This window comes from Channa argus, chromosome 13 (genome assembly GCF_033026475.1).
Source record: "Channa argus isolate prfri chromosome 13, Channa argus male v1.0, whole genome shotgun sequence".
Classification (NCBI taxonomy): domain Eukaryota; kingdom Metazoa; phylum Chordata; class Actinopteri; order Anabantiformes; family Channidae; genus Channa; species Channa argus.
In genome coordinates, this window is record NC_090209.1 from 11,730,194 (window position 1) to 11,752,864 (window position 22,671).

General features: G+C 40.3%; 1 protein-coding gene across 5 annotated transcripts in view; it reads right to left on the reverse strand.

The window, feature by feature from the left end:
• Nucleotides 1-22,671, reverse strand: part of LOC137139178 (A-type voltage-gated potassium channel KCND3-like) — a 93,015-nt gene that overhangs the window by 8,183 nt on the left and 62,161 nt on the right. For all 5 annotated transcript variants that reach the window (XM_067526071.1, XM_067526068.1, XM_067526069.1 and 2 more), the window contains exons 3-4: nt 8,916-9,084; nt 102-203 (exon numbers count right to left, since the gene is read on the reverse strand). In XM_067526071.1, the coding sequence (XP_067382172.1) occupies nt 102-203; nt 8,916-9,084 (271 nt within the window). The remainder of the gene's footprint in view (nt 1-101; nt 204-8,915; nt 9,085-22,671) is intronic.

Here is a 22,671-nt window from a genome sequence, read left to right on the forward strand (position 1 = left end):
GTCAGTCTTATTGGTTAAAAAGTTATGATTTTGAGTAAAACCACAGCCAGATGTCAGTAAAGCACACACGCTTTTCTAGGTTGTTCAGAGGCGTTTCTCACCGTGAGCTCTAGTGCTTCGTTGAACAGGCCATTGCGCTTGCTGTGGAGGAGGGCACTGGAGCTTCCAGTCTTGGATATTCGTATCCTGGCCAAGCGGGCTTTCTGTCAAAAGCAAGAGACCACAGAAAGCACATGTTAGTCAGTGTCTACACAACATCCCATTATTGGGTGTCATCCCATTGATATGGGCTAGAGAACATTCACATGCTTCATATTATAGTTGTGATCGTACAGATGAATCAGTCATGTATTCGTAAAGCATTCAATCGGGTCTCCTGTGATAAATTTACTCTAATCTCCTGTGCGTGATTTATAGTAACCACACGATAAAACATTCCTTGGGTTGAAAATCAGTTGAAGCAGCAGCTAGAAGTGGTGCAGGTAAATCCCGTATGAATTAAGCAGCTAAGTGTCATTCTGTATTTCACACTCTGAAGTCAGTTTATTTGAGTTGTTTGTGCTGCAGTGTCAAAGAAGTGTCCAGGCCCATAATGCTTTACATCTTTACCCGTGAGCTATGTTAGTGTCGGCTTAAATTCATCTCTAGCCATAAAGCCCATACAGCATGATTAGTGTGCAGTCCAATCTCTTTCAGCAACAGAGATGAGCAAGAGGAGAAAGAATCCGATAGATCCAGATACGCTGCAGACCTTGAAGTGAATTCTTTATACATCAGAAGACACAGTTAAAGATTTCTGCTCCAACATCTTAGTTTTTGCTCCACCCAATGCAAGAACGTGTGTGAAAACATGCTTTAGTGTGGATTATATTGTGTAAATGGGCCTGTGTAAAAATGCGGGTCTCTATAAATCTCTGTTACAATAACAACTGCTTTTACAGGCAACTGTAATCGGAGTCACTCACTCATCAAACGCCCGCCATTTTCCCATCAAAGTCAAGAGTTGGGTGTCAGGCTCGGTGCAGATCGGTGCAGAGAGTGTGTGTGTGTATGTGTGTTTCTGTTGCTTTGCTGTCTGCTTTTTACAACGCAATGACAGATTCATTGAAGATAAATTGGTAGATGGACAATGTGAGCTGTGTAGTGATGAGCAGGCAGTGGTAGGGAGCCCGAGCACCACTGGGAGGCTAATTGAGTGTGTCCATGTGTGTTTGCATATGTCTTTCTGTATGCATAACTCATCTTCACAGCTACATTAGCATATGCATACACATATAAGCCATATATATTCCCAGCAGAAATACCTGCCCAGTAAGAGCATGGTAATGTATGGTAATTCAAGCTCATTCTCTCACTTGAGTTTCACTTAATAAAACAGTAATGTTTGTTGACCGGCAGGTAGCTCATGCTGTGATTTCGTAATTTAAAGAGAGGCAGGGGAGAGAAACAGGGCTGCATGTGACCACACACCTGCACAGCAGGCTACTGTTTAACGCAGCATCTACAGTACGACAAGCTTGAAAAAATTTACATTCTCCTCAACCTTTTTGTCCTTCCCATCCTCCCTCCTGCTGTCTTTGACAAGCTTCCACCACGTGCATTGTGCCCTCACATGCTAACACCTATGAACAGTTATGCTGGCACAGCATTCCCACAAGCCTCTGGGCTAAGCCTTCCTTATGTTTTGGCTTTGTGCTCAGCCAATGAGACAAGTGTCCCTCTGGGGTCACCGTACAAACATTAGCCTGTGACTGAAGCGGTGGTTGCCAGGCAGCGCAGAGGTAATGGGGGGGACGTTAAGAGCATGTCCTGCTAGATTAAATCTACGTCTGCAGTCCTCTGATAGATTCCTGGGACCCTTGGGAGCTGGGTGCCTGTATAAAAGGCCTATGTGTTCTTTCAGGCAGAGTCACATCATGGCAGATTGAAGCTAAATTGGAACTGAACCGTTATTGGGTGCACACAATTATAAGGAAGCCATGGATACGGGATGTCATTAACACATGCACATAATGTACACATGGTCACCAAAAGATGTATTTTCTAATTGTTTCTTCATGTACACTCTTGAATGCACCATTTATCCTGGAAGTTTTTGATCTTTATTTATTCAGGGTAGATTCACTGAGAGGCTTCCTCTCTTTTCCAGGGAGGGACAAGTGCTGCATTTTCACTTGCCTACCGAGATCTTGCCCTGCCGGTCCAAGGATTCAAGCAGCAACCCTCTGGTCGCTACATTAATTCTCTAACTTTTAAGCCAGTGGTTCTTAAACCTGGTCCTGAAGGACCTCTGCTCTGCTTGTTTTTCTAACTACCCACCGCTGATTACTTGCACCAGGGGTTTCCAGTCGGTCAGAAGCTGGAAACACCATATCATATGAGGGTGGGGTGAGGAAAAACGAACGCAATTGGTACAATACACGTGATCCATGTGAAAAAAAGTGGGGATTGCAGGGCTAGTTGCAAACAAAGCAGAGCAGAGGTCCTTGAGGGCCAAGATTGAGAACCAATGACTTTAGGTCACCCCACATGCACAGACATGGAGACACTCCCAGAGCACAAAGCTGACTGGATTGTTGTTTTCAGTGTGCTTTGTTTTTATTCCTCACAGTAGGTTGCATTTGTTAGTGTAGCGGCCTGACCTTACAGCTTTACTGCCTGACCACATGGAAACAAGTTTATTACTAATCTACTTATATTGTACATAAAAAAAAAAAAACACAGTAGTCAGATAATTTAATGAAAGGACTATGGGTGCAAAAACTATATAAAGAAGTTTAAACTAGGAAAATCTCACTAACACACAACATGTGGTTAACAGAACAAATTTGTATGCAGCAGCAGACAAAAAAAGCAATTTAGCTTCACTGTGACTTTAAATTAAACAACTTGGAAAAATCTGAATAAGCGTAACAACTGCCAACCAGCCATCAGAGTAGTGATGCTCAATATCACTGCCTGAAAAAGTCCAGATGTTTTCACACACCCATGGGCCAATAAACTGATCCAAGCACATTTTTTCCTCTTTGTTTCGCTTCTTACTGCCACGAAGCCACAATTTAGGATCAATCACACTTTAAAGATTATAGCTATAGGATGCAAGCCAGCACAAATGCTTCATTTTACACTATATTTGCTGCCAGCTGAGGGATCTAAAATGGCATATCTTCAAATGATTAAAAAATGCTACATATCCACTCAGCTTCCATGCCATACTCTACTGAGCATTGCCAGGAAGTTTTGTTAGAAGTTAATATTTTAGTTAAAAGTTTAAAAAATTCATGGCACCTTGCAAGTTACAGCTTTGCTAAAATGCCTATATAGGATTTGGTAAAAACTGGAGCACTCGAGTTATGAGACCAGATTAGGTTCTGCCTCAGGCCTGCCTCTGAACCACACAAGTAAAGGACGAGACCATCTGATGAGGAAGCACACACCCATGCACACACACACAAACACACACACGGGTTTCATTTTGTTTTGCAGCTGTCTGCCACTCATCTTAAGACTCGCTTTTATACATGCTGACATTTCTGCCACAAGCAAATAAGTCAGTTACATCCTCTGAGGTGTGTTGCTTTACGATAAAACACACATAAAGACAGAGATAGAGAGAGAGAGAAATATAAGAGGAGCACCAGCCAGAAAGAGAGAAAACAGGGAGGAGAAAAGGTTGGGGGAAATTGACTTTTAGGAAATCCAGATGGGAGCGGGTGAAGGCAAGAATCGATTCTGAGGAAATCAAGTCCTCCGACACCTCTGGCGCACAGACATCGGCCTCTGTAGCAAAGACAGCTTAACGTCGGACTAACACCACTCAGAGACAAAATACCTCTGCTAAGCTTGGATTACCTCCTCTATAGAGTGAAAGACACAGCTCTGCTTTGCAACAGTGTTTAGGGTCTTTTAAGATGGTTTTTTTATACATAATTTTTAGCAGAAGTCTTGACTGCCCTCAGTGAAGTCCCCTGTTAACATCTCCCCATCTCTCTCTTTCCTTGCAACATGCAGGTGACTTTATTGATTGTCTCGAAGGGCAAAACACTCTCCGCCGAAGTCAACTCCACCTTTTGACTTCAACCTTCTGAGGGAGGACTGAAAACAATCATGAGATGATTTAGAGCAAGTGGTGGCAGAATGGAGGGAGGGAAGGACAGATAAGGACTTGTTTTTGTTTGGTTTCTGCCATGTCAGCCCTGAGCCAATGTAATGCTCATCAACAGTGAAAGATAGTAGGCTCACTCTTCACAATGTATGAGGACTACAACTGGTTCAGTCAAAGTGAAGAAAAAGATGAAACAGTTTAATAAATATGGAGACTTTATTTTCATATTAGCAGGGAAAAAAAAGGTAACTTCCATCTATTATCTTTAAGCATTATTTTCATTGATCATTTTCAGTGTCAAGGGGGTCTCGAGCCTACGCAGCTGTCACGGGGCAGAAGGAGGGGTACACTTCTGAAAGGTCATAAGTAAGTCAAGGATGTAATATGAGGGCGGGTGGCCGGGTATGTTGTGGGCACGCCGACCCAGTACAGAGGCTCCTTTATGTTCTCACAACATCCATACGTACAGTAGGAGGGTTGGTAACATTTTGTGTGGGTCTTGCGACAGTTAATCAATTTGATTCGATTTTTTTCTTTATTTAATCTTTATTGTCATTGCACACGAGAAACAACTGAATTAATCAAACTTCACTTAGATGTCACACATCTAAGACACGCACCCCCACACATCAGCCCCGATCTAACCTGAGGTGTCACCTGCGCAGCCTTAACTTTTGAAATAAAAAAATAACCAAAGTATCAGAAGATATTTCAGATGGTACTCCCATTAAAACCCCCCATCATGCACAAATCCAGGTTTAAGGATATGTATTACTTATTACTTATTACTAGGGTAATGCTCTTAGAAATAAGCTTATGTTAATTTCTCCCTTCTCATCTCATTAATCCTTCTGTATTACTTGCCCTTTGTGAGTCTCCATATCTAACATTGTTTTCAGGTGTACCAGAATACACTAATAGAACATATTCATCTGGGTCTCAGCTGTGTCTACCTTCATGACATACAGCAACTAGTGGTATCTCTGTGTAGCTTTCGTTCATGCACTGAGATAGGTTACGTGCTGTCTTTCCACAACCACCCAGATGGATGGCTAAGTTTAATGGGAGCCCTGAAAAAGCTAACAATAAGAATGAAGATTGATGTGGATGAGGGGGAGGGAAGGGAGGAGTGTAGGAGGAAAGAAATAAATCTGGAAGATAGCTAGAAAAAGCTGAGACAGAAAATACTCCAGCTTCTCTTCTCGATCCCCCTCCCCTTTTCTTCAGTCTGCACTCCCCCCATGGTCTAAGTACTGTGGACGGCAATGCTGAATGTCTATATCCTATTTCACTCTGAATTAAACATAGTCTTATTATTAGAAATGATCTGAGGAAGAATGGATTTTCTGTGAAATATGTTCACATGACGGTAATAAACGCCTGGTAAATGACGTTTTGCTACGCTAAATGAGCAATGACACTTGCTAAATGGTTGGCTTAATGGCTGCAAAGGTCATGTGCCATTAAGGTTATGGAGCATTAAAGAGGACTACATGTTATGTGGAGGGTAGTAATTGTGCTTTGAAGGATATGGCATGACTGAGTCATTCATGGCTCGAGTGCGGCATTAAAGATCAGAGTTCATTAAAGAGTGGGCCATACCATGATTACAGCACTATCATACACCCTGAGGTTACCATCTTTATACTATAAAAGACTGGCGTCAAAGAACATTAAATTAATGTGATGTAATGTGCACTGAGTTGAACACATGTCAGAACCAGTTTTTACAAAGTGCAGTAAAAGTCCATTTTCAGTTGCTGCAGTGCTTTGAGCAAAAAGAATGCTGACATTCTCAGTGACAATGCATGTAATACTGATCAGGGTGACCATCTTAGTTCAACACATGCTCAATACACAGTACTGCCAAGCCTGATGGGAGTGTCATTAGTTCTGCAGGTATTTGGTCATGAATCAATGTACTTGACAAGTTAAAATGTATTGCAATTCATTATTCAAGGATGTTGGATTTCTGTAGCGAAGCCCGGGGCAATTTATTCAAAATTTGTCAAGTTCTGAACCAACTTACAGTACAGACACACAATAACACTGCTTTCTACTGAACAAAACAAGACAAAGGAAAGCCTGTTTTAGTTAACAACCAGGTGGGATGTGAAATCTAATACTTTCCACTGCTTCTACCTGCAGGTTTTAGGCACATAAGCTTGAATGGTAAGCAACGCTTAATCCTGTGGGCTAATTAAAGACAGAGATGGTACCCAGATTACTTCTCCTAAATTCTCTGAAATATCACATTTGCAAGGCTATCATCATCCTTCGCACTTAGACCTTGATTTGCTGTACTAATAAATCTCTCTCAACGATCACGGCATCCAGGTGGAATATTATTATGAATCCAATGATAAGACATGTGAGTCATGCTGTTATGAAATATAGAAAAGTTATTCGCTGGATGTATGGGTGCTTGAGCAAATCGCTGACTTCACTACAGGCAAGACAGAAAGGTAATTCAAGCGCCTGAGGGAGTCGTTTTGTTGTGGTTAATGTCGACAGCCCCGTCATGCTACACTGGTCAGATGGTGGGTACTTCTAGAGGTTTGGGTGTCTGGTACTGAGAAATGTTTGGGGCATTGTGGCTCAGTGGAGAACACACAGGTAGGTGGAACAGACAAAGGTCACAACTAAACAGACACACACACGCACAGAGATATAATTCATGCACTGAAACAGATGCACATACTGTACATACACAATCAGACAGACAGACACACACAGACACCTTCCAGCCAGCCAGCACCTCATTAAGGTGACTGCTATTTCTGGAAAGAACACAGCATTAGGACACACATCGCCTCCAGCTCTGCCCCTTTTCTACACTCCCCCTGCATCCCCAGCTCACTCTTTCCCTCTGGCCTTGCTTGAACCATTCCTCTCCTCTCTTTTCTGTGTCAACACATACTTTCCACCCTGTTTTCGATCTAGATAATTTTCTAAACCTCTTTCAGTATCCTCTGTGACTTCCTTCCTCCCTGCACACTTGGCTGTATTACAACAGAGTCTTGCTTCACAGACAAGGTTATGGTTAGTTATAACTGGGCAGTGGTCAGGTCACTGTCGTTCCGTAGGACTTTAAACATATTTAACCTACAACCACAGCCTGTGTGCCCCAATGGATGGCAGTAATCACAGAGTGGATGAGAAAGGGGAGGGGGAAGAAAATGGATGGAGGCAGAGAAGCAGAGATGATGGGACAGGGTAGAAGGAAGAAAAGGAATGAAAAAAGCTGTGCTTCCAAAGGTATAGACGAGAGGAATGGACTGTGAAAATATGTGTCAGTGTGTGCAGTACTGCAAGATCCAAACAAACACAATATGATCTGTCTCAGGGAAAAAAATTCTTAGGCCTGCCCTCAAACCATTACCAGGCCATTTTTGTATGTGCACCAACTGAAGCTGCCAACCAGTTCGCTTCGAAGACACAACACAATCTGATTCTTTAAAGGTCTGAAGGCTTTCAAAGAAATATAGGATCTTACAACATTCCACAGTTTAAACACAAGTTTATATTATCTATTTATGAATTTGTACCTGTGTGGGTTTTTATTGCAATGCTCACAGAGATAAAATCTCCTCACAAGGATGGACCATCACCCATAACAGAAAATCATGCTAAAGCAGAAATTTGCTGATATTTACTTCTTTAACAGGTTATTTATTTTGCAATGTAGGCTTGGGTTTTTGAATACAGTTGGGAAAATAATAATATTTAGTCTGTGGAGTTAAAGAAGTACTTTGAGTCTGGAGAATTCGATGTTTTACATAATAGGAGTTTTAGCTTTTAGAAAAAGCAGTAGAAAACAAGCTTAGTTCTGCTCACTTTGTGGTGTGAATGAGATCAAGAAAGAGTTTAATACTCTAGCTTTAAAGGCCCCGGAAACTTGCTTCAAAATCTTTCTCCATTACATTAAATATTTATGACTGAAAAACTCAAAAATGCTGCTCGTTTGTTTCTTTGGTAAGCGTTTCATTACAGGGTTTTCCTGATGGTTTAAAGAGCTAAAAGCCCTGCTGGCAGACGAAAGACTACCAAAGATTTTTATTACTACTTGGCAACTTAAAAGTTATTATCATTGGCATGCAAGCAGTCTATAAACAATTAGTTAATGATTTATTAGCCACTTTTAATAAATTACAAACCCGTTTGTTAAAGCATATTTGATTACCAAAACCCCTACTATTAACAAAAATGAGAAAACAATCTCATATTTTAGATAGTCTTGCATTATCTTTGAGTGCAAGCAGCAATTGTATAAGACTAAAAGTATTATGACATATTAATGAGGCATCAATGTCTAGAGAAGTTTAATAGTAAATGTTCATGCATTGTGAGGGAGCTGCTTCTCACACTGTGTCTTCACAGCATGTGGCCCACAGAGTCTTTGTTTACAAAGCAGAACACAGGCAGAATTATGGAGGAGTCTACAGGAACACATCGGGTAAGAGAAATCTACTTCTGAAAACCCCAACAAAACAATAATAGTTACCAATGGGCTGCTTTTATCTGTTTAATAATAAAAAGGTGGTAAAAACATTTAAACAACACATCACTGTAAAAATACTAGAATTATATTAAAGATTAAAGGTTCAACTGTTCAACTGTTTTCTGCAGAAATACTTTGGCAATATTATATAATATAATAAATATACTGTACGTCAATGTCTACATATATAACATATATAAGTTTTAGGGAAGACCTGAACTCTGCTGAGTCCTCTCCTCTGGAGAGGCATGGTCCTCTCTGGGCTGGAGGTCTTGAGGTCCAATTGGAGAGAAATAAAACTGTGTTCACCTGTACCTTCTGCGCCCGCCGCTTGTCTGCTCTCTGGTTCTGGTGATAGATGCGGCTAAAGTTGGACACGATGACAGGAACGGGCAGGGCAATTACCAGCACCCCACTCAGAGAGCAGATTGAACCGAAGATCTTCCCTGCAATCGTCTTAGGAACCATGTCTCCGTACCTGCGAGAGGTGACAGGGAGAAAAAGAGAGAACAAATTTAGTGAAACGTGAATTTAATAAAAATACGTCTGTAGTAGCTCACACTTCATGCAGAGCTGACTGGAGGTCTTGCACATCACACATGCCAAAAAGACATGTAAAATAAAGCATTAAGCAGTTCATTCATTTATCATGTACATTAGAAGCCTGTCATCTTTCTTTCAAGGTTTTTCCTACTGAGTGTGTACTTTGCTACCAGAGTAAATCTTGACCAGTGCACTCTGTCCCAACCTGAGAGAGAGAAAGGAGAAGTCTCCTACCAAACAAAATGGTGCAGTAAAGTCCACGGTCTCATTCTCTGAGAGCTGATACTATTAACCTTTAGAGATGAGATAGAGGAGGACACAGTGGATGCCAGGGACATTTCCCAAAAGTCCTTTAGCACAATTCAATCTGAAATATTTGCAAGTCAAAACCAATCTCTTCTTGAGTTCAAAGACAGACAACACAATTACAGTAACTATAATAAATCCCCTTTTTTCTCAAGGATGAAGCCATGGGAATCAACAGTGGAAGACAGAGAAGTAGAGATTCAGACGTTACAGGTGCACAATCTAAACTGGAAAAGCAAACAATATATCTAATGGTCTATGTTTTATTTTCCATGAATAAAAAGAGCTGGAAACTTGATCTTGTTTTCCAGCTAAACAAGAAGTTCTACTAAATCTTTTAAAAGTTTTAAAATAATCTTAATTCAGACGATAGAACAAATTGCCTTCAAGCATCCAGCATCCAGCATATTCCTATGTAAAGGCTGAACGTTGAATAATGTTTAAGTTTACTTCAATCACGCTGAGAACAACACAGTTTTTTGTATTCATCAAATATATTTTGGTCACTTTTGTGGTTTTCATATTAGCTATAAATTAGTATTGCCAAACCTAGTTAAGTTTTACATCTCTACCAGACAAGTTAAACAACATAATGCCATGTCAAACTGTGCTGTTACAAAGCATATGTGGTTGTTGATGTGTGCATATTGCAGATTCTTTTGGGTAAACAGAGAAATGAGATCATCATTAATGGACACACTCATCAGTGAACACGCCTGCTGCATGTTTGGTTGGCACCGAGGCGCTGGAAGGAAAATTCACAGCAGAAGCAAAGCCAAAAAGACAGCAACAAAATGATGCTCGGGGATCTGTCTCTTCTCTGTCTCGTCACACTTGCCCCTGTAGAAAGCAATATGACATGCCAGAAACAGTAAACACTGAGAGATGTAAGTGTGTCAATGAGCTGTAGTGTGAATGAACCATTGATAGGCAGAATTACACAGAGGACAATCTACCCTCATGCACACTAACGGCATCACACACACCATTACAGAAATGTTTCTGTATGTTTACCGTACATGTACAGTACGCTACAGACCATGTGTCAGTAAGATTAAGCAAAAGTCTGACTGACCTACAAAAAAAGTGACTCATACGCTCACAACAGGCTCCACATGTTCCAAGCAGCATGTTTCACAGTATCCTAATTAAATGTTGTTTCAATGGGCTGCAACAACCCAGTCAGTGGTTAAAAGGTACTTTCTCACACACACTTTATATGTGGAAACATGTTGCTCAATAGTACTCATCAAATTCACACACTTTGACAGGGTAGCACTGGTTGGTATTTGAGGACTTGGCAAACAGTACCCCAGAGGCTCTCCATAAATGAACAGTAATGTGCTTAAGAAGTTTTGCTCATGATGGTCATTTTGTAATCTAATGAAGGACTTCTGTCACAGTCTGTTGGAGATAGTTAAACTGCAGAATAGTAACACACAGACACACATGAACTACACACACAACAAAACCCATTCACTTCATTTAGGAAAAGGAGATATAACCACAGACAAATCCTCATACTCATTAGTCACAGATTTCAGCAAAAACCGTGCCTCGTGTGAAGCCATTTAGGTGGAGCGAGTTTTTTGCAATAACAAAGCAAAGCACTGCCCACACACAGTGAACCGCTGGTCCGCAGCCATAACTGAGAGTATACTTACAAAGAACATTCGTTGTCCCTTCCTAGAACTTTAATGGCCTTTTTACCCAAATTAGGCAATAACAATCACATCAGCGGTACAAAGGCCCTATCACTACAAAACATTTGCTCTCCTCCCCTCTTCAGAATATGTTTCCATTAGAAGGAGTGAAAAGCTAATCATATTCATCAGCAAGCCTTCTTTAATGTGATCCTATCAGATTGCCTGATAGAGGCCCTTCTCTACTAATACTACAGTCAATTTGCTGTTCCCATTTAGTTCAGCTGGTCTGTCTTTGATACCATCTCTGAGCCATTATACACACCACAGAGATAAAGCTGGGCTTGCACACATTAAAGAAGGAGAAAGCTTTAACAAATGGTGTGAGGGTGTGCATGTGCTTGTGTGTGTGCATGCGCGCGGGTGTGTGTTCATGTGATAAACGATGTTAGATGTAATTTCTCTCCTTCCTGTCTGGATGAATGCTGGGGCTGTTTCTGACTCTGCAAGGCGTCACTGGAGGTGGGGAATGGGGTGGAGATGGAGGAAAATGTCTCAGAAAGGAAGAAGATGAATAAGCATTGACAAGAAATATATAGGAGGGAGAGATATTTTCTCTTCTGCTCATACCACTGTCAGACACAGCCACAGAGTTTGCCTCCCTTTTAAATAAATACGGGATGACTGCATAGATCCTTTGAACATGCACATGCAAAACACATCCAGGTCAGGTGTGCAGGTCAGTCCCTGGTCAGGGTTGTCATATCCCATCATGGGAGGGCTGGGTCTTCGCAGGTTTTATTAATAAATGTCTGGGAAGGATAGATTGGAGGTTATTGAGTTGGACTGAGTGCTCCTGTGAAGGTATGTGTGATGGATGGGCTTATCAGAGATCAGTCTGTCAGCCCACACACAGATTTATGATGATGGCAGGTCATGTCAGGCCACGAGAGCACTGCTCGCCTGCTTAAATACATGCTGATAGGCCTAGCCAGGATACAGGCCTACTATAAAACAAAACATATGGAACTATTTATACAAATGACATGAATGCGTGCTTTGAAAGAAGCATTTAAAGACTGTAGTCTTTTTATTTTATTGGTATACAAAAACCCATCTGCACAATAAGCTTGAGATTAACTGACATCCGTTGAGTCATAAAATAAATATTTATTGTAATCATTTGTTTTCACTTTGTAGATCATAAACCACTTCTATTTATGTCCAGGCAGACCATAATATCTACTGACATGTTTAAGTTATGAGGCCTCTATTAGAAAAAGAGGGAGGGAGGGAGAAAAAGAAAGAAAGAGCATATAAAGAGATACTTGAGAGTTGTGATTCTATTTACAGACCAAATCCCATGTGCTTCCTGTGCAATTTTCATCTGTTCCCTTCAGGTACAGCCTAAGTGATTCTGTTTTGACCAAAATCCCTCACAGCAGACTGACCCCCCCGGAGGCCTGAAATCACGTACTGGAGGAGACAGGATTCTGTGTTGGCATTTACTGTGTGTGTGCTTTGTGTTTGTTCCACTGTGTGTGTAATTATGCAGGGTGGGCACACATTTAGAGTGAGGCATAAGAAAGCTAATTTAAAGGAATGAAACATATTGACTAACAAAGCCTTCTGAGTGATTCCCGTAGAAAAAATAAAACATAAATTAACAATTTTATTGCAAGCAATATACGAATAGTATATGGTCATAAATGCATTTGGATTAAAAAGCAGAGGCAGAGGAGAATGGTGTTGACCACTAAAATAAGAACTAACAAGCGATTAGTTAGATGTATATTTAGGAACATTATCAATACGTAATAATGACAACATATGAAAATGCCATAACAGTTGTTGGACTACCACAATTATGTTGCTGCAAGAAAGAGTAAAGGGCACAAAACACTGGTGGCAAATTCCAAACATCCGCAGAAATTGGTTTGTTGAATAGCTAACCCTGAAATTGATAAACCACTGCTAAGCAATAGCTGCCCTGTTTTCTCCTGCTAATGTACATACATCCTCCAGAAAAGCCAATATTTCTTCCCATTAGCTCTGGAGATCAGCATGTTATGTCCGTGAAATAATGCAACGTGACACAGCCAATATTTGTTGCAATGAAGATTCTGTTTCAGCCAGCAGCTTATTGTTCTTTTACTGGCACATTTAATTTGTTTCTCTCATCAGGCAGACAAAACGTTGGGCCCAAAAAATCTAAATCAATTAAGATTTCACCAAGAATCTTACAAATTTAAAAAATCAGAAAAGAAAAACATTTTTGTTATATTAGGGAAAAATGTGTTCATTTAAAACCACTCTGAAGAAAAAAAAAATACAGAAATTTTGTTTTGCTTCTAATTCTGAAGAAGAATATCCACCAGGGTTTTCAGGTTACATCAAATTGGGATGGTTGAGATATTTCAGCACCATGGAGAGTTACTGCAACTCTCGTCTATAGCTCCTGCTCCCACACACTGTTCACAAACATGTTTCTGTACCAAAGTCTATAGCTTCATTTATGTAGCTTCATATAGCTTCTTTACATGTGCAATTCATCAACTACTGGAAAGTGTTCATTTTCAATTAAGATTTGCTTGGAATGACTGTGTACTGTGTCCATTTGTACAATAACATCATAGCATGATTCCTTTAATTCAAATAGTTTAATAATGATGAGCTGGAACAGTTGCTTTACCACAGTGAGATTCAGTTGTGATGATGCTCTTAACAGTAAATGCTTAAAGTCTAGTGATATCCTGGGACATATTTCATATTTCAGGTCATAATTCCATCCTAATTTCAATGCCACTAAATTTAATAAGAATTAAAACATTATTTACCAATTCATATTCACAGCTGAGGTCAACCATAAAAAATACATGTCTTATAACAGTTGCCATAAATGATTATGTTTCATATAAAGATCTATAAGTGTTGATGGAGCTCCATTTTATTGGGAAACCTGTCAAAAGCCAATGAAGCTTAGCTCTTTCGAGTTCAGCATAGTGAAAAATAGTCTCTCCAAGCCTCTAAACCTCAACCATTCATCCATCTGTACTCTCATGTGACATTTCATGGCCATTCACTGAGATGGAAGTAGCACTGATGATACACAGCTCTTCAGGGAAGAAGCAACCATCTATAATCACCCCCACAAATGTCACCTCAGGAAAGCAAGGAATAAGTATGCGGAGGAACAACAGGTAGGGAGAAAGACTGGTAGATAGATAGAGAAGAAGAAGTATAAGAAAAAGATAAGAGGCTGACAGAGAAGCAATTCAGATAGTGTCAAAGCTAATATGCAGATGCTTGGATATATTTGCTTAAATATGCCTGAAAAAAAAAAGTAATAAGTCAGATATTGTGCAGCTAATAATATCTCTTATATGTAGGGCTAATCTACAACTTAACTTAGGAAATTGATTGCTTAACAATTGTGCTTATTGAGAAGGCTCAAAAATGTCATAGATGGTCCTCGACAGAAAACAAAACACTCAGAGAAAAATGTGCTGAGCTGAGTTATATACCAAGATAATTACTGTGTTACAGCTCCTAAACTGTACCTACACTACAAGTTTGAGTGATGCTTGATACACTGTCAGATTCTTAAAATGGAAACATTTAAACACTTAGAATAAATCAAGGGGAGGAAGAGATAAAAGAAGGGGAAAGACAAATTTGCAACAGAAACATGGAGTGCAGTTCTTTGCAGACGTACTAACTTGCAGTCATTACAGAACGATTATTTCCAAACAGAATTAATTAAATTATCTAATGAAAATTTCTATTTTCTTATATCACAGAAAAATTGCTCCATTGTCAGTTTCCTCCCAATATTTCGCAGACCTAATTACTAATAATTTATGTATTCGGTTTTACAATCATCGGAACAATATTGGCCATTAACTTTCAAACGAAAGGCAATCCCTAATGGTGCTGTGAGTGGGTAGATGGGATCTATGATGCAAACAAAACTATGTGGTACCAAATCAAAGTTCCAAATCAAAAATGATACCACAAAACACACAACCTTGCACCAATCAAACAACCCTCAGATGTCAAGGTTGTTGAAATGCAAACTAATTAAAAATTGATGTGTTAGTTTTAACTGCTCTTTGAATGGAATTGTCCTTGTTCTGAACAAATCTGACAGAAGCATGGCTATTGTGAAAGGTGGGAACAATTTCAAAAGCTGAACTAGAAAACCTTTATCTATAAAAATGAAAAAGGTTCTTCTCAGCTCTCTTCATGGTTAATCTTGTAGCTCCATGCAGCAAGAGTTTTACTGCCATTCATATCTTCGTAAAGATTCCATTAGCCACCACTATCCAAACCTTATCTACAGTAGAAAATGGTCAAAGTAACCTATTGTGTTCAATGTACTGTAGGTGGCTCTTCAGGCCCTGTGAGACACCGTAAAGCTGAAATGAACCATTCTATTGCTGCAATATGAAGGACTTACTGTACAGTACTTCTGCATTTACTGTGGCAGCATTCCAGCTCTAATTCCAATTACTCACATATGGCTTTATATTGAACACATTGCAGTTACAATATCTACATTGCTATTTATCCTCTAGTTTAAAGTGTAGGGTAGACCACAAAACCCTAATCTTTGAAAAGTGTTTTTGTTCTTATGTATTCCATAAATGTTTGCTGGTGTTTCCTCCTTTTATGGAGAATGCAACACATAACCACTTGTGTTTGATGGTAATACAATCTGCAACAAACTGCCACTACCTGGTTAATTAGCTGGAGAACATCTGAATAATTCATGAATAACCTCTTCAACTACATGCAACAATTGTAATTGTTCATTCACAAGCCAAAGACAACACAACTGCAAGTTTACCGGTTCTTTCACCCTCCACGCTGCACTGTGAGGAAGCCATATAGGTGATTTCCTCATTTACATTTATCATGTGATGAAGAGGGAACTGGAGAAAGAAACACACAGATAAGTTGATAAAGTGAAGGGCATTACTCTACACTGCACATAGAAGAAAGGTCATTATCATCACTCACAACCACTCTTACAGTGAATCATACAGAAGGATTGCCACCATTGCTCTTTATCACACTTCCAGCTTTCTACATTATGACTTGGAATTGACTAACTTTTACACTTTGCAGTTTCATAATAGCATTGATCTTTATATATATAAAATTAAATATTTGGTATTTGGTTTTTACTTTGTTCCCAGTAACTCTTTTGGTGTAACTACATTATTATAGTAGGTAGGCTTTGGCCATTACAGTACTAGGCAATGCTTTCTCCAGAATGATAGAAGCCAAGTTATGCTGTACTAGTGCATAATCACTGCTTAAATAGTAATTAGTTTAAATATTTATAGCTATATAAATATGTATAATTATTATGTAGTTACTGTTACTGGCAAAATATTTTGGCTAGTTGTTCTTGTTTCGCAATAACTTTCAGCATTTAAATGCTAAATAGTTAAATATTTTCCCAAGGAGTTGGAGGAGACCAAAATACAGCTACAATGGGAGAAATTATTCTACCTACTTCTTCAAGTAGGCAGAAAACACAATCGAATGCCAATGTTGGTCTTTAAATGCTTCTGTTTAAACAAGTCAGTGTTGTATGTGTTGTAAAGGATTAAAGGTTAAGATAAATGTTTTTTGTTATCTGGAGTTATTTATATTGATTAACTGGTTGTTAAAACGCTCAGCAACTGGTTGTGGGCACTTGGTCAAACAACCAGAGCTTCATCCATGCATTACTTTATTCCTCAAATTAAGCTTTTTATGCTCCAGAAAGTAATGACACTTGCAAACCCAATTCCAAGATTTGAAACATCTCTTAAAAAACCACATTGTGACGTTACAGATGGTGTTTTGCAGAGGAGTCCTATTAAGCAGCATGAGTATTCTTACTTGCTAGACTTTTGGTGAATAACAGTCAAGGAGCCTCTTATGCTCTTTGGTCATCTGTGTGCGAGTGTGTGTGTGGCTGTGTATGCATACATGAATTTCTTTGTAATTAGCGATTACAGGACTGCGTTCAACAGAACGCTTCAGTGAATCCACTTCCAAGAGTAACCAGGAAGTCCAAACACAATTACCACAAGAGGAGAAAAACACCATTTAAATATGAATTACATCTGAGATAGGAAAGTCCCTGAAGCTTGCACCACAGACTGCTTGAATGCTGTCTAATTTACAAAACACAGCAATACTATAAACACATGTGCATCTGCCTGTGTGGATATCTATCTATGTTCATAAGGTACATTTTTTTTCAGTAATTATGTACACACTCCTGATAAATAAGTGCTGACATACTTTCAAGCTTCCAAGCAAACTAATGGCATTGCTATCAGTCTCAGCTGTACTTATTACTACTTAATATAAATGCTAAAATGCTACAATAAGATGGTTATGTGCTTCTCAGGATTTATTGCAAAGCTCCTAATCTAATTAATAGCCTCACCACCTCTTTAAGCTACGACCCCGCCTCCTCCAAAAAACAAGTAAACATTTCCTCTGATATTCTCTGTATATGTGTGTGTGCACTTGTAATTGTTACCTAGTTAGGGCCAACAAAAAATTAGGAAGCTTTCGTTAAAGTGAGGACATTTACAGTAGCTGCTCATAACAAGTATGAATGACTGAGGATTAAAACTTGGTTTTAAGTCTAGGGTTAGAATTAGGTTTAAGTTAGAATTAAGGCCTGGAGAGTCAATTACTGTAAGACAATTAAAGTCTTAAGAAAAACAGAAGTTAAACTCTCAAGGCTATAATCCCGAAAATGTATTAAAAAATCTATTGTTATGTTTTGTGAAACGAAATGCCTATACCACCACAGCTAGCTCAGTGATAGCTGTGGGGGTTTATCAATAAAGAGATGTATTAGAAGATACAGAAAAGTAAAACAGGGTCATCTGTCTAAAACAGAATACACCAGCATTATAAAATGTTATAACTCTGTATGTGGCTTCTTCGATCTGAGTGTAATCATGTCTGATCCATTTTCTCTGCATTTTGAGCAGTTTGTTATGTGTGTGTCCTATATGCTGTCCCTCTGCTCTTCTGCTGGTGAAACTGACGTTCAGAGATGAAACGAAGTGAGGCTGTTTGGAAAGATAAGACTGGTGCTGAGAGTCGGGAGAAAGCAAAAGGTCAGAGCTCAAGAGTTCAAGGGTCACCTTGAACTCTTCACTCAGCAGTGAGCCCATAATCATGACAGCAAGGTGACAGGGTGACTGTTGCCAGTACAGATTTCACACAGGGCTCAAAAAGAAGAAGGAACACACTAAGGAGACAAAGAAAATATTTTAAAGGAAAGGGAAGGGAGGGAAATGCAAATGTGAAAAAAGAGACTGTAATGAGGAGGAACTAAAAGGGAGGGGGCACTCCAGTGGGATTCAAGGGTGACCTCGGCAGAGACAGGCACCGAATGAGACAGCGAGAGGAGAAATAAATTGATAGAAAAAGAGGGAGAGAATAGTAAAGCACATTTCAGGATGTCAGATCTACTCTGCCTCCCATTCAGGTCACAGTGATTGCATTTGTTTAACTTGGCCAAACCATTTCCTCCTGTCAAAGTATAGGGGCATGTGTGTTACTGTGGTTTAGCTTGTGTGGTGGAGAATGTATTTTGTGGGCTTCTGTGCAAGTTTGTCTTTTTTATGCACATGTGTGTTTGTGTGTGTGCATGTGGGCCTCCACATGTGGAACAGTCACCGTTTGTTTCAACTTTGTATTTTTTACCACAGGTAGCTGTAATACAACAATATACAGTAAAACTCAATGGTGACAACTATTTTTCTACAGACTTTTCTTCATTCCCCGGTTCACTGCTCCTCTGGAAAGCAAGTGCCAGATTTCCACAACCTAGTTCAGTCAGTGCATAGCCAAATACATAGCCAAATATGCCAACAAACTCAATAGAAAACCCCTCTCAGAGGCCCTAATGGCGCAGCAGGTCTAGAATGATTAACTTGACTAAAGTACAGTATTGAACTTTTCCCAAAAGGAGATGGAAATTAATTTAGCTCTGAACCTCTGTTCATGCCTGCCCTCCCATGTGACTCCAGGTGAAGCCATTTTCCATGTTACACATCCTGCAGCTCACAGCCTACTGCTTAAATCGATTAAAACACTTCCACAAACATTAACACATTACACTGTTGCAGAAGACGAGCCTCTTTGTGCACGCCTCCTTTTGTCCCTACATCTTCTTTAAGCCATGCTGAGGTATCGCTCAACTGTTTGGAATGACACCCCCCCCATTCTTCCCACCTCAGAAAATACAACCTCATTACTTTCTCATCCGTCCTCGATTCCATCACCACAGCTGACTCTTATTCTCGGCTCTTCCATGTTGCCTGTTGTCATGGGGACCTCGGGAGTGCTGTGCCGCTGAGCAGCATACAGAGTGCTGTGTCACTGTGGTTAAAAGGGTTACATTAACATCAGCAGCAGGTTACATTAGAGCGAGGCTACATTGCCCATTAGTGATAGAAAAACACATTTGTGGTAACAGGGCCAGTACGGTTAGCATTTAGCGCTAATGTAACTTATCCGGGGTGAACACTCTGCCCATTTGGTTTAAGTGTAATTCATACTCAACTACTACTGCTGCTGGATACTACTATTTAGGAGTCACAATTTCACAGGCACTTACTTGTGATACGCAGCTTCAAACTACACATTAAAGAGTCCAAATTTAGTTAAATATATTTCACTTCACACAGCGGAGAAGTATCCAACAAGGGTCAACCACACTCCATCACTGGAAGTGAATTTAAGGGAGGGCAAGGACATGATACACAATTTGGTGCTCATCTCTCCTTGAATCAAAGATGTCTCTGTCAGATTGTTTGTGTTTGGCAAAGAATATTGGCTTGCTACAGGCAAAGCTTATCACACACTGTTTAACTTTACTGCCTGACTTACTGACTGTGAACACGGCCAACATGGCTCCCCTCATCAGTGTCCGGCACAATGGCAGCATCGACTGTACTGATCTATGACCAAGTCTGAGGGAGAGGCGGTCAATGCAGTTCACTAGAGCTGGCTGGTGCCTGCAAAATTCGCTTTAAACTGGTCAATATGCCCTCTGATCGGAGTTGTCGTGAAAATAACAGGTCATCTCAAGTTGAAGCATCTATCAATGAAATGTTAACAGTGTAAAACAGAAACTAGTGAATCTTGGCTTAGATGGGCAGTACATAAAATGCTGTCACACACATAAAATACAGGAAGCAGCATATAAGCAGCAATATTCAACCAAACCAACATTGGCACTAGTCAACAGCAACAGTCTGTCATCACGCATCAGTGTTTGTGGATGAAGGTAGTTCTCTAGATGTGTGTGTTAATGGAGAAAAGTAGGCTGCAGGAGAAACTAGGGCATCTCTAAGACTCAGGAGAGGTGTCTCCAGCCTAGCCTGCTGTCCTAATTCACTGCCTGGCGAGACTGGTATATGTGTCTGGTGCATGTGTGTGTGTGTGTGTATGTGATTCAACAGAGGGAGCACCCTGGGCAGTCAAGGGAAAGCTTCAGGGACAGGAGGCAAATATATAACAGGTGAGCTCCAGACAGGGTACCTGTGGGGGGGTGGAGGCCCAGTGACAGGCCTCTTTACTAGTGTGGAGTGGATGCGCAGGGGCCCCCACAGCATAGACCGAATGTCAGACTGTCTGTACACACATACTAGGAAACTGCTCTGAGTTTTATTGGAATTTGTCACCTGTGTGTGTGTTCATTTGCCAGTATGTGTGCATGCTCCAACTGGGCAGATGACTCATGACAGCAAAGCGAGCTGAATGAGGCAGCACAGACAGGTGGGAGAAGTGTGCATGTAGGTGTTTTTGTTTGGATGTGTGGGTGCAAGAAATAAGCTCTCGAGTGTCACTGTAAATGTATGCTGTACAGTTTCACAAGTATAAACTATACAGCACCGAAAATACTGTGCTGCCACACCCACACCACACATAAACACACCCACCCATACACACACAAGCACCCACACTCACTGTTTACTGTACTATGACAGACATTATTTATCTATGAGGCTTTCCACTGCTCTGGAGCTTTCCAACACACATCACTAATTCATCTTTTGCATTTTCCCCTACTAAATAAGGACAGCCTTTGAATTGACATGCTTCCCCTTTACTTGTAGGCCAAGTTACATCTCAGGTCCTTGTGTAAGGCTATATCCAGGTAGCGTACATCCCCCACTGCAACTCTATCCTGGCCCTCACTATCTGATCAGAACAGACATGTAGGTTAAGGTGTCAGTCGCACACAGCCATCTGATCTTTGACCATAGCTTGTCTCCCAGCGCTGTCATTGGCATCACAAAGTCAGATGGGTGTGGGTTAGGTTTAAATGGGCGAGTTAGCTTGTCATGTATCCTGACATGGAACGACGACTGGGTTTGTGTCCAGGCCTTGACATTACCACCCACCAAATGTGTGGTGGATTTCAGGAGTGGCGAATAACCCAGCCACACCCAAGGAAGCGTAGGAAGAACATGCAAACTCTGGATCCACACAGAAAGGCTGCAGGTGTCCAGTAGATTCAAGGGATCCCGGGGACCTTCTAGCTGTGAGGCAGCAGCACTATCCACTCCATCAACATGCTGCCAGTTAATCCAACAGCTGATCGAATATTTTTCTGTACCTTAAACTTGTGATGGTAGTTGGAGTGAACATTCCTTCTTTTCTTGTTGTAACTGGACTGTAAGGGGAATATTTTCATTTTGTGCGTCATGGCGAAGGACACTACAAAGTGTAGGACATTCGTGTTTCGTGAAAGAGCAGCTCTGGAGTAGGTGTTCATGCAGTTCAGAGACAGCCCATTGTAGGATGTACTGTATGGTGGTTATCTTTTGTGTTTGGGATTTTCTATCCCCATAATCTCCATCCATTTTTAAAAGTATCACAAAAATGTTGCTGACGAAAATGTTGAGTGGCTAGTAACCTCGTAAAACTAGTAGCCACAGTGGCCTCTAAACAAAAAGTTAATGTCAATCCCTGTTTGTGTTACAACGACTGTAGCAAAGTCGGAACTGAAACCCCAGATAAATATAAATCCTTTGGATGAAGTTATATGTTATTTGAGAAAATAACAATAAAGCTTATAGAACTGATGATCTATTGCCTGTCACAACCAACAGATGAGGTCTTCTGATTTTGTGTGGCACAAGGAGGGTGTTTGATGCTTACGTTTTATGTATTGATTCTGTCTGATTGTGTCTTGACTGGTCTTGGAATAAGAGAGAGAGAGAGAGAGAGAGAGAGAGAGATAGTGAGAGAGAGAGAGAGAGAGAGAGAGAGAGAGAGCAGTGGGTGGGTGGAAGTACAGAAAAGAGGTCAAGCTACATGGAGGCTCTATTATTATTTTAATTTCAGACAGGTCAGTTCGCCTTCAAGGTCAGACTTACAAATACCCTTTAAAGGAAGAGTGGTTGGAACGAAGAGTGAGTGTGGAGAACAGCCAAGGGAAAGGCAACTTATTCCACATTGAAAGCACGAGCCAACATAAACATAACATCTTGTTAACGTGCACTATAAACCAATTAGTAACTATGGTGATAAAT